The sequence below is a fragment of the Coregonus lavaretus genome (genome assembly GCF_964263955.1).
Source record: "Coregonus lavaretus genome assembly, chromosome: 31".
Classification (NCBI taxonomy): domain Eukaryota; kingdom Metazoa; phylum Chordata; class Actinopteri; order Salmoniformes; family Salmonidae; genus Coregonus; species Coregonus lavaretus.
Window position 1 is genome coordinate 11810405 of NC_140018.1, and position 13351 is coordinate 11823755.

Sequence of the window (13351 nt, forward strand, 5' to 3'; positions counted from 1 at the left end):
ATAGACTGATCATGTCTTTGTCAGTGGGCAAACGTACAAAATCAGCAGGGGATCAAATACTTTTTTCCCTCACTGTATGTGAAAATGGTGCGTTTCTATGTTTGGTAGTAAAAATATAGGAAGATAAGTGTTTCCAATGACATCATCGGTGTTATTCGTATGATTTTGACCAATTGTGAGCAGGCATTGCCTACGAAATGCCTACTAATTGGTTGATGATGTCATTGGAAACACTTATCTTTCTCTATATTTATACAAAACATAGGAATGCGCCATTTTCACATATGTTGATGTTGGGTTGGTGCTGGAGATGATGAAATTTTCCTTTAAGGATTTGAGGAGGGTAATCTGAAACTGATGCTATATCATTGCCTAAGGGCAACTTCTACCCTGTGTCAGGCGAGAGGGTAGGGGTCAAGCAGTCACACAGAGAAGTTAATGAATGATAAAGAGCTTACTTCATTCAGAAAGCTGACTAACTGGTCTACGTTTAAAAAATCACTTTTGTCCCCATTGCTGCAAAGGAATTAATTAGAAAAACAAAATGTTATGTTTCTTAAAAACCCTCTCAGCCAGTCAGTCAGTCAGTAACTAGAAAGCAGAAGGTTTTTTTAAGGGGTCAAAATAGAGAACTGTCGTGTTACACTTTTACATTAACATTTCTATAACGTTAAAATCACCACAGGTCGAACATTTAAATACCGTTGAGTTAGTTTAAAACAAAACTTGTTAATGTGTCACTGTTTAAGCAGGTTAGGTTTTCCAGAGGTTATTAGTAGAGAAGCTGCAGACTGTTTAATAAATGTTGATCTCTCAATCAAACACCAACATACAACAACACCCTCTCTCTCACTCTTCTTCAACTCTCTATTCCCTGTCATTCACATACAGTGTCTACACTACAGCTATCAACACAACAGTTACACAAACAGCTGTTACTAAATATCTCATTACTATCACAATCACAGTTCCTGGAAAAATACATAGCAATAAAAAAGCCATGTAGATGTTGTACTGTAAATGTCTGCCCAGTGAGCAAAACTGGTTGAAAATTCGTCATTAACTTGGTTGTATGATTTCAGACATTGTTACTCCTACACTAACTGCACACTTCGATGTGACTAGCATTAAGGGTGCAGTTACCTTTCTAGGCTAAAGTAGAGCAGAGTAGCTATTGAGGGTAGAGAGTATAGAAAAAGAGGTCTGGGGAGTAGAGCTAGTGACAACTCACATTTTCTTGAAGAGTTCCTCGATGTCAGTACGAGGGCAGATCTTCTGAGTCAGGGCATAGAAGATGTCAAATGGAAACGCTGAATGTTCTATCTCATCGTTCTGAGGGAGATAACATTATGCACTGAGTATACAAAACATTATGAACACCTGCTCTTTCCACGACATAGACTGACCAGTTGAATCCAGGTGAAAGCTAGTATACCTTATTGATGTCACTTGTTAAATCCACTTCAATCAGTGTAGATGAAGGGGAGGAGACAGGTTAAATAATGATTTATAAGCCTTGAAACAATTGAGACATTGATTGTGTATGTGTGCCATTCAGAAGGTGAATGGGCAAGACAAAATATTTAAGTGCTTTTGAACGGGGTATGGTAGTAGGTGCCAGAAGCACTGGTTTAATTGTGTCAAGAACTGCAACGCTGCTAAAATTTTCACGCTCAACAGTTTCCTGTGTGTATCAAGAATGGTCCACCACCCAAAGGACATCCAGCCAACTTGACACAACTGTGGGAAGCATTGGAGTCAACATGGGCCAGCATCCCTGTGGAACGCTTTCGACACCTTGTAGAGTCCATTCCCTGACGATTTGAGAAGGGGGGTGCAAATCAATATTAGGAAGGTGTTCCTAATGTTTGGTATACTCAGTGTATAGTTAAATGCTAGATCCGAAGACAGCAAGTTACAGTGCACAACATCAGACAAACACATGTCATGAACACACGCACACCTCAATTACCTCGACTAACCGGTGCCCCCGCACATTGACTCTGTACTGGTACCCCCTGTATATAACCTTGCTACTGTTATTTTACTGCTTCTCTTTAATTTGTTACTTTTATTTCTTCTTATTTTTTTATTTAATGTATTTTTTGTATTTTTTTTTGGTATTCTTTCTTTAAATTGTTGGTTAAGGGCTTGTAAGTAAGCCTTTCACTGTTCTATTCGCCGCATGTGACAAATACAATTTGATTTGATTTTGATTTGATTTAACACATGCGCAACACATCCACTGCACCTTTCCACTAGGCAGACCCAGTTCCTTCAGAGCCTGAAAGATTCCTTTCTCTGTTTTCCCAGATGCAAACGTCCGTGTGATGCTGAAACAGAGAGGAGAGAGGCAGCTGTCATCACAACGTTCATCAATCAAATGACTGCTGATAAATGTTATTACTAACTGAAGTGTCTCTTACGTTCTCACTGGGATCTTGCCGTTCACATTGGTCAAAAAGCACATCCTCATCCAACTAAAAAATAGGAAAGACGCAGCACGTTGAGGTGTGTGTGTTTCTTGAAGCAGGAAATAGGACGGATGTTGAGGTGTGTGTGTTTCTTGAAGCATGAAATAGGACGGATGTTGAGGTGTGTGTGTGCGTTTCTTGAAGCAGGAAATAGGACGGATGTTGAGGTGTGTGTGTGTGCGTTTCTTGAAGCAGGACATAGGACGGACGTTGTTGAGGGGTGTGTGTGTGTATCTGTGTCTGTGTGTGTGTGTAATATTGTATGAATGTGTGTGTGTAATGTTGTATGAAAATGTGTGCGTGTGTGTTTATTACTGTGTGTGTGTGTGTTTATGTGTGTCTACTCACTGTTTCTTGAGGCAGGTCATAGGACAGACGTTATTGGCTCTGAAGTTATGGATCACTGACCTCAAACCCTCTGTCCACTTCTGAAAACAAACAAACAAAAGGGTTCAAACACAATACACACACACAAGTACAGCCTTCTCTGGCCGTTTGTTTACTCACAGCGTATCTTTTTCACTGTTTATGTGTGTTCTCTCTGTCTGTTTACATCTCAGAGCAGACACAGCTAAACAGCAGATGCAGGCACACAGCAATCCTGTCTGTCTCTGTGTGTGTGCGCACACGTTTGATTGTGTATGTCTGAGGGCAGGAGTGTGTTGTAGAGAGGTAGAGAGGTATTTCTCCTCAGCCACTCCATCCCTTGGGCCAGATGAGATGGCTACTCTAACACAGGGGTTCCCACACTTTTTCACTCAGGGCCCCCCTTCCAGCATTGGGAAACATGTTGTATGAATGTTGTATTAGCATTGTGTGTTTACCCTAGCAGTGTCTGGGCTGTCAGCCACCATGTACATGAAGGACAGGTTGACAAGGTCGGTGCCGCTGCAGATACAGATTACACATCCCTCCAACTCCTCCTCCTTCTTCCCCGCTGCCTCGAACAAAGACAGGATCTTAGGGTCCTAGAGAGAGGGGGAAGAGGGAGAGAGAGATATATATAGAGAGAGAGAGATAGAGAGAGCGAGAGAGAGAGAGAGCAAGAGAGAAGGACAGAGAGAGAGCGAGAGAGAGAGAGAGGGACAGAGAGAGAGCGAGAGAGCGAGAGAGAGAGTGAGAGAGCGAGAGCAAGAGAGAGGGACAGAGAGAGAGCGAGAGAGCGAGAGAGAGAGACAGATAGAGAGTCTCATCAAATCATTACAAAACATTATCATTCCATTGATTAACAATTTTATCTGTTTAAGACTGAATATATTATATAATAGTTCCTGGACAATCTACTTTTCTATGTAACATGGAGTAATTGAGGATTCCCCTTTTTGAACTATCTAGGACAACCAGAATATCTGTAGTGTGACTGAATCAACTGGATAGCAACAGACGGTTCATTCTGCAAGGCCAGCCTCTGTTTATTAACGCCAATACAGCCAATTATCATCAATGTGATTCTTTTTTCTGTGTTCATTGATTTATCGGCAATAGTTCAGTGTGATTGTGTAATTCAGTTAGGAGTCCAACAGAGATCAGCCATGAGATAAGCTGCTCTTTGTCTGCTGTTTACCAAGAAGAACACGTCCCCTTACCACACACACAGGGAGGGACACAGCCTTACACACCACACACACACACGTATGCCATGAACAGACGCATGCACACACACTGTCTCACACATAGAGCACCTTCCGTTCTGTCAAGAATACACACACCAGTGAGTTTTTTCAGATGTTTGAGTATTTGTTCGGAGCTGTGCGAGGGGTTTATTCTCAGGCTCTGTATGAGCACTCCCTCAGGACCCTGGGGCCTTCCATAATTCATGTCGCCCACATGATGTCAAATATTACGCTACAGCAGGATACAACCAGGGAATTACTGAGGGAGTAAATATGGAATGGAGGGACTAGCTGTGTGTGTGTGTGTGTGTGTGTGTTCAGCCCTGATGTTCATGAAAAGAATACTCTGTGGTTAATGTCGGCTGTATCTTCAACAAATCCTTTCTGTTTAAAGAAAGCAGAAAGGACTTTCAGGGCACCTAACAGCCTAGCTAATTTTCCCCCCAACATCGGACACCCCCTAACTTCGGACACTCTCTAGCGGTTGGAGGACTAAATCACCCTGAGTTCAACATTTAAATGGACTGGAAAATAACGGTACGTTTTGCGACTAAAGACACCCTTCTAGCTAGCTGACCACCGATTTTCATTGCAATTTATGTAAGTTAAGTTAGGTTTTGAGAGTATTCAAAAAAGTTATATACATACACATTTTGTGGGACACGCTGTATATTGTAAAATTCGACTGCGCGACAGACCACACCTAATTTAATATCCAACTTTTTACCTCTGAAATATAGCTAACAGACTTTCTAATGTTGCTAGCTTAGTTGCTAAATGTTGATAGAAACTGCTAAGTAAGCAAAAAGGAAAGAAATTGTAAGCATTAGATAATACATATCACGAAAACAGCTGAATGCTGTCAAGCTTGACCTTTTCAGAATTGGAGTCCTTTGACGGGGGCGTTTTACACAATCTGCAAAAATTTATTTTGAACGTTGAACCATTAACTTTTTTACACCTATCACTGTTGGCTGTTTCAGCTACATATAGGCAGTATTTAGTCTAATGTTACAATGTATGCATCAATATTAAACTAATTGGGACACTACATTTCATTACAGATAACATCAAACAAAAAACGTGGGTACACTTTCAGTTATTGTGAAAACTTTCATCACTTTTCAATGCCTTAGCTTTGAAATGTAAATGTTTATACATATTCAGATTGAGTTATCTTTCTAAAATGTATATAGTATGCCAAGTTATTTAGCTACAGTGAGGGACAAAAGTATTTGATCCCCTGCTGATTTTGTACGTTTACCCACTGACAAAGAAATTATCAGTCTATAATTTTAATGGTATGTTTATTTGAACAGTGAGAGACAGAATAACAACAAAAAAATCCAGAAAAACACATGTCAAAAATGTTATAAATTGATTTGCATTTTAATGAGGGAAATAAGTACTTGACCCCCTCTCAATCAGAAAGATTTCTGGCTCCCAGGTGTCTTTTATACAGGTAATGAGCTGAGATTAGGAGCACACTCTTAAAGGGAGTGCTCCTAATCTCAGTTTGTTACCTGTATAAAATACACCTGTCCACAGAAGCAATCAATCAATCAGATTCCAAACTCTCCACCCACCATGGCCAAGACCAAAGAGCTCTCCAAGGATGTCAAGGACAAGATTGTAGACCTACACAAGGCTGGAATGGGCTACAAAACCATCGCCAAGCAGCTTGGTGAGAAGGTGACAACAGTTGGTGCGATTATCCATGACAATCACCCAAAACACACGGCCAAGGCAACAAAGGAGTGGCTCAAGAAGAAGCACATTAAGGTCCTGGAGTGGCCTAGCCAGTCTCCAGACCTTAATCCCATAGAAAATCTGTGGAGGGAGCTGAAGGTTCGAGTTGCCAAACGTCAGCCTCGAAACCTTAATGACTTGGAGAAGATCTGCAAAGAGGAGTGGGAAAAAATCCCTCCTGAGATGTGTGCAAACATGGTGGCCAACTACAAGTACTAAGTCATGTTTTGCAGAGGGGTCAAATACTTATTTCCCTCATTAAAATGCAAATCAATTTATAACATTTTTGACATGCGTTTTTCTGGATTTTGTTGTTGTTATAATAATAATAATATAATATGCCATTTAGCAGACGCTTTTATCCAAAGCGACTTACAGTCATGCGTGCATACATTTTCTTTTTGTGTGTATGTTATTCTGTCTCTCACTGTTCAAATAAACCTACCATTAAAATTATAGACTGATCATTTATTTGTCAGTGGGTAAACGTACAAAATCAGCAGGGGATCAAATACTTTTTCCCCTCACTGTACATGTATTAACACCACAGCATGGAGAAAGTCAAGAGGAAGCAGTGGAGTGAGGTGGACATGTTCCATGCCATGGAGGACTACAGGGCAGGGATGGCTCTCCGCCAGGCTGCCAAGGTTAGGCATCTTTTGTTTTTAGGAGATAACCACGTGTATGTGAATTTTATCTGCTAGTAACAGTTTTATTTTCTTATCTACCAAGGTGCATGGTGTACCTCGGCAGACCCAAGTGTTTCCCCGGTGGCCACTACACACTGGGAGGCCCCCCCCCCCGTACCAGCGCTGCAAGGACATGCGCTATGTGGTGGAAGGGTTTAAGAAGTGTGGCCTCTTCTCTTTTGACCCTTCAGCCATTGAAGGGTCCCGTTTAATGCAGTCTCGGTCCCTTCCGGGTCCCACCACCGCCTCTCCTGGAACCAGCAGCACCGTGCCGTCCATCAGCACCTCCTCCCCAGTGACCACAGATGGACCCTCAGCCCCTGCTCCATTCCCAGCCCCTGCTCCAGTCCCAGAAGAGCACCCCCTAATAGAGGGGGGGGGGCTGATAGCGAAGGACCTGGGGCACATCCTTACTGTCCTGAAGTATCGGCTGGACCGATACAGAAGACTCCCTGTGGTCGCCACATGCCTCACCGGTGGCAGGAGAGGGGTGAGAAGGAGAGGGCCGAGGGCCGAGGCAGAGGAGAAAGAGCGTTGGGCAGCCCTCAGAACACAGAGGGCACAGGAGAGGGCTGCCATGGATGTGACCATTGACGCCATCGCCTCTGCAGAACCCCCTGCTAGAACCACTCCTGACAGCTGCATCACCACTGCCAGTGCCTCCCAGTGTGCAACACCTGTAGGAGCCGCCGGAGTCCCCAGCTGCAGAAGAAGGCTACGTGCCTACTCCCCCGGCCACACCATCGTCGGCCCCTCAACCCCACCGTTACAAACACCAGCTCCTCCAAGCCATCGTCGGCGGTTTTGTCCACCACCACCATGATGCACACCACCCCCCCTGTCTGTCACCACCAACACGATGCAGCTTCCTCCAGAGGTATTGATGTAAAAAAGTTGAAAAGGGTTTTCATGCAACATGCTCTGTCTAACACTACTTTTTCTCAAACTGCAGCACAGAAAAGGAAGAGAAAAGCTCCACCGGTCACGTCTGTCACACCACCACTCTCAGGTACTTCATCATCTGTTTTTCTCTCTCTCTCAGTTGTATCAATTACTATTGTTGTTGAAGAACTTCTACATTTTGTAAAACCATATTAATCCATTTGTATTCTTATTTTATTTTTTATAAAAGAAGACACCACCTGCTGTACTCGCTGCGGGGAGCGTGATCCGCCTGCAAGCTCCTCTCAGGAGTGTAGATCCGAGGTGCCATGGGTGTGCTGTGACTTCTGCCAGCACTGGTTCCACTGCAGGTGTGTGCAGTGGGATCCAGAGGTAGCGGTGGAGCTGGATTTTTATTGTGATTTTTGTGACAATATAGTGATGGAGGTCGAGATTTAATTTTTTGTTTTGTTTGTGTTCATATGAAATTATTTGTACAAAAAAAATGTATAAAATATAATATATATATTTATTCAACCCATCTTGTGTATTTCTTCCTTTCCTTTCCAAGTGCATCTCTGCAACACAAACTCCAACAGTGTTTTCATTGTTTATGTCATTGCACATTACTGAAATTAAAGTTTTATTTGATGTAAATTATTAATACTCATATTTTAGTATTCAACTGTTATCTACTTTATCAAAACATAAGATTAATCTGTAAAACAAATGATGAGACATTATTTGGTTAAAACACTGAATATGTTGGTGAAGAACCATTTCTTAAGAGTCCACAGGAGGGCGCACCGGGCTACGCAATGAAAAGTTGACAGGCAAGTCATTATTTTTTACCGGAAGGCTAGCCAACTAGTCAATTATCTAGTAAACACTTCGGGTACGTGGTTGGAGTCTCTTTTTTGAACAAAATTAAACGGATATATCTTGTAATTGAACAAAATAGTAAGGTGGCCAATAACTGGGGACCGTATGCCGATAATACGGGACGTATTTCTTTGCTAAACCGCTTATCAAAAAGCTGATAATAGTAGTATTTCAACTGAAATGTCAAACTTGCTAATTGCTAACCCGTTAGCTAACATTTTTACGACACCAATAATCACATAACATTGATGGCTTGATCACAAGATAACACTGTTGAAGGTAATATATTTCTTAAACGTTGTTGAATATGCCGATAACACGGGGTTCCACGCTAGACATTGACATAGACAGCCTTCAATCCACGGGTACTAAATAGCTTTAGATACAGCTAGAAAGCTGGAGGGTTATAAACATTAAAGTATTAAATATTTCATGTTGTTGAATGTAGATGTACTTGGTCTAGGATCTGAAGGGCAGCGAGCAGCAGTAACCTATATTTCACCAACTTCCCTCAGCATTCACTACTACTGTCCTTGAAATGTTGTACTGATCAATAGTGATTTAACGGTGGTGGGAACAATGGCACAACAGACTAACTCTGTTCTGTTCGTTCTGTTCTGTTGCCTTGGCCACTTCAAGTACCGCTGCCCTTAGTGACGTCACCGTCACCCCAATTATGACTTGGCCCTCTGGGTGGAATGGTAGGGTCGTAAGGTCGAGGTGATGGATGGAGAGCGAGACGGAGAGGTAGAGAGTAAGAAAGGAGTGGGTGGGAAGACATGAAGGTTGTTTGAAAGAGGGATGGAGGGAGGGAGAGAGGGATGAAATTGTGTATCCAAAATCTCACCCTTGGCACGGCTCCAACTCGAATACTGTTGATCAGAGAACATTCTAGAACCTGGCCCTCCTGTAGAGAGAGAAAGATGGAGGGATAGAGGAGAGAGAAAGAAGAGAGAGACAGAGAGGAGAGAGAGAGAGAGGGAGACAGAGAGAGGGAGACAGAGAGAGAGAGAGAGAGAGACAGAGAGAGAGAGGGACAGAGAGGAGACAGAGAGAGAGAGACAGAGAGAGGAGAGAGAGAGCGAGAGACAGGGAGAGAGAGGGATAGAGAGAGGGATAGAGAGAGAGGGGGGAGAGAGAGGGAGAGAGACAGAGAGAGAGAGGGAGAGAGAGGAGAGAGAGAGCGAGAGACAGGGAGAGAGAGACAGAGAGGAGACAGAGAGAGAGAGAGAGAGAGAGAGAGCGAGAGAGAGGAGACAGAGAAAGAGAGAGACAGAGAGAGAGAGGGGGAGGGAGAGAGAGAGCGAGAGAGAGAGACAGAGGGAAAGAGAGAGAGAGAGAGACATAGGACAGAGAGAGAGAGACAGAGAGAGAGGGGGGAGGGAGAGAGAGAGACAGAGAGAGCGAGAGAGAGGAGACAGAGACAGAGACAGAGAGAGAGAGAGAGAGAGAGAGAGAGAGAGACAGAGACAGAGACAGAGAGAAAGAGAGAGACAGAGAGATAGAGGACAGAGAGAGAGATAGAGGACAGAGAGAGAGAGAGAGACAGAGAGAGAGAGAGAGAGAGAGAGAGAGAGAGAGAGAGAGAGAGAGAGAGAGAGACAGAGCGAGAGAGAGAGAGAGAGAGAGAGAGAGAGAGAGACAGAAAATAGAGATCTCATCAATACCAAATAAAACAAACATACTCCCACCCCACCTGACTGCCCAAACCTCACCTAGCTTTGTCTGATTACTGTAGCAACCTGACTGTCACTTCCAGAAGCCCCATAGACATTCTGTCTACAGCTAATGACAAGATATGGCTGTTCACAAGGACATCTGCCTACACACCCCATATAGCATGGATAAATACAATACCCTAGAGAGAGAGACGGTAATATGACCAGTGTGGAGGGATATCTTGCTATCCTCTTACACAACGGCTGAATCACAACGGTGTGACGGATAACAACGGCCTTCCCCTCCAACCAGCATTACCTTAAACCACGAGTAGCCAACCCTCCTAATTGGAAGAATCAGGTGTGCTAGAGCAGGGCTAGAACAAAAGCCTGCACACCCAGTATCTAACTCTCCAGGAGTAGGGTATAGGCTACCACTGCCTTATATGTGGTTGCTGAAATGTGTGATAAATGCTATAGTCAACTTTCAGCAAGGATATGGGCCTATATCTCCTCTATAGGGAGGGTTCATTTGACACAGCCCTCTCAGAGTCACCTTTCGATAGTTCTTCAGTTATGGCTAAGTCAAGTTATGTCTCAAGCTATTCATTCCATTCATATGGAGAGCCTATTCATTCCTAATGCTCTCCATGCGAATGGAGGAAACTGATTTGCAAGAACCTACTGTTGGAAAAGGAGAATAGTGTTGAAAAGGACCTTGCAGTCGAAAGGTCAACACATAACGGACTGCATTCTATCCTCTTGACTGTTTTCCTACAGGATCATCCTCTCTAAATACCCTTCAGTCTTTTATTTTCTCTCTCTGAATACACTCAGAATACTAAGACAGGGCTCTGCATTGAGTGAGAGGTTGAGACCAGAGGCATTTATATACACGGCTCTGGTTGAGAGACTGTACCTTTCCATCGCTCTTCCACGTGATGAAGAAGCCAAACTCGTCCACTTTAACCAGACAGTTAGGCTCAAACAGAAACGGGTCCTGCAAGAAGACAGAAGCATTTTAATAAGAGAGCAGCCTCATCAATCAGAGGTTTTATTTGACATCCGAAGACATTACACACCTGCTCCATTACCTAGCTAGCACACACAGGCTTATGGAACAAGATAAACAGCATTGATAATTAATTTGTAAAGATGTAACACACACACACACACACGTGCAAGGAGAATAGACACACACGTAGGCGAGGAGACACATACACAAGGAAAACACACACACAAAACACACACACACACCTACACCCTGTGTGTGCAGGACAAGACGACCTAGCACTAGAACAAACAAAAACACAGGAATGTGAATATCATGAACTGTTGAATGTGTATCACACACCAACCAACCGCTACCTTGGTGACAGAACATAACCCTACTTAACGTAGCAGGCAACACTCACTGGTCTCCTGGACATACAGTTGAAGTCGGAAGTTTACATACACCTTAGCCAAATACATTTAAACTCAGTTTCACAATTCCTGACATTTAATCCTAGTAAAAATTCCCTGTTAGGATCATCATTTTATTTTAAGAATGTGAAATGTCAGAATAATAGAGAGAATGATTTATTTCAGCTTTTATTTCTTTCATCACCTTCCCAGTGGGTCAGATGTTTACATACACTCAATTAGTATTTGGTAGCATTGCCTTTAAATTGTTTAACTTGGGTTAAAAGTTTTGGGTAGCCTTCCACAAGCTTCCCACAATAAGTTGGGTGAATTTTGGCCCATTCCTCCTGACAGAGCTGGTGTAACTGAGTCAGGTTTGTAGGCCTCCTTGCTCGCACACGCTTTTTCAGTTCTGCCCACAAATGTTCTATAGGATTGAGGTCAGGGCTTTGTGATGGCCACTCCAATACCTTGACTTTGTTGTCCTTAAGCCATTTTGCCACAACTTTGGAAGTATGCTTGGGGTCATTGTCCATTTGGAAGACCCATTTGCGACCAAGCTTTAACTTCCTGACTGATGTCTTGAGATGTTGCTTCAATATATCCACATAATGCCATCTATTTTGTGAAGTGCACCAGTCCCTCCTGCAGCAAAGCACCCCCACAGCATGATGCTGTCACCCCCGTGCTTCACGGTTGGGATGGTGTTCTTCGGCTTGAAGCCTCCCCTTTTTCCACCCAACATAACGATGGTCATTATGGCCAAACAGTTCTATTTTTGTTTAATCAGACCAGAGGACATTTCTCTAAAAAGTACGATCTTTGTCCCCATGTGCAGTTGCAAACCGTAGTCTGACTTTTATGGCAGTTTTGGAGCAGTGGCTTCTTCCTTGCTGAGCGGCCTTTCAGGTTATGTCCATATAGGACTTGTTTTTACTGTGGATATAGATACTTTTGTACCCGTTTCCTCCAGCATCTTCACAAGGTCCTTTGCTGTTGTTCTGGGATTGATTTGCACTTTTCGCATCAAAGTTTGTTCATCTCTAGGAGACAGAACGCGTCTCCTTCCTGAGCGGTATGACAGTTGCGTGGTCCCATGGGGTTTATACTTGCGTACTATTGTTTATACAGATGAACGTGGTACCTTCAGGCATTTGGAAATTGCTCCCAAGGATGAACCAGACTTGTGGAGGTCTACAAATATTTTTTGGAGGTCTTGGCTGATTTCTTTTGATTTTCACACGATGTCAAGCAAAGAGGCACTGAGTTTGAAGGTAGGCCTTGAAATACATCCACAGGTACACCTCCAATTGACTCAAATTATGTCAATTAGCCTATCAGGAGCTTCTAAAGCCATGACATCATTTTCTGGAATTTTCCAAGCTGTTTAAAGGCACAGTCAACTTAGTGTATGTAAACTTCTGACCCACTGGAATTGTGATACAGTGAATTATAAGTGAAATAATCTGTCTGTAAACAATTGTTGGAAAAATGACTTGTGTCATGCACAAAGTAGGTGTCCTAACAGACTTGCCAAAACGATACTTTGTCAACAAGAAATGTGTGGAGTGGTTGAAAAATTAGTTTTAATGACTCCAACCTAAGTGTATGTAAACTTCCGACTTCAACTGTATCATAAAATATAAATTATCCTGGCTAATAGTATTACACTTCCTCTTACATGTTTACTGTGAGTTTGTGTGACATTGGAAACGTTTTATTAAACCATTTGCATCAGAGCAAGATTCTGAAGTTATATCTACTTAGAGAAATATCAAAATAGTTCCCAACCTACTATTTAAAACCCCTAACTTAAAGGTTAGAGCTGTGCTTTATTTACAGTCTACTTAATGTGGTAAACCACAGACTTTCAAATCCCTGAGACTATTATTAGTCAAACAGCCAAGCTTGTTTCAGAACACTCTGTCCAATATCAGAGAGACAGAGACAGAGACAGAGACAGAGACAGAGAGACAGAGAGACAGAGAGACAGACAGACA

The 13351-nt window shown here is 42.8% G+C and overlaps 1 protein-coding gene across 1 annotated transcript in view; it reads right to left on the bottom strand.

Annotated features, from left to right (window-relative positions):
* The window catches only part of LOC311106993 (1-phosphatidylinositol 4,5-bisphosphate phosphodiesterase beta-4-like), a 155289-nt gene that overhangs the window by 67027 nt on the left and 74911 nt on the right, over positions 1-13351 (bottom strand). The window contains exons 5-12 of the mRNA XM_084149419.1: positions 10867-10947; positions 9137-9196; positions 3299-3442; positions 2823-2902; positions 2427-2480; positions 2252-2333; positions 1232-1332; positions 459-516 (exon numbers count right to left, since the gene is read on the bottom strand). Coding sequence (XP_084005545.1) covers positions 459-516; positions 1232-1332; positions 2252-2333; positions 2427-2480; positions 2823-2902; positions 3299-3442; positions 9137-9196; positions 10867-10947 — 660 coding nt within the window. The remainder of the gene's footprint in view (positions 1-458; positions 517-1231; positions 1333-2251; positions 2334-2426; positions 2481-2822; positions 2903-3298; positions 3443-9136; positions 9197-10866; positions 10948-13351) is intronic.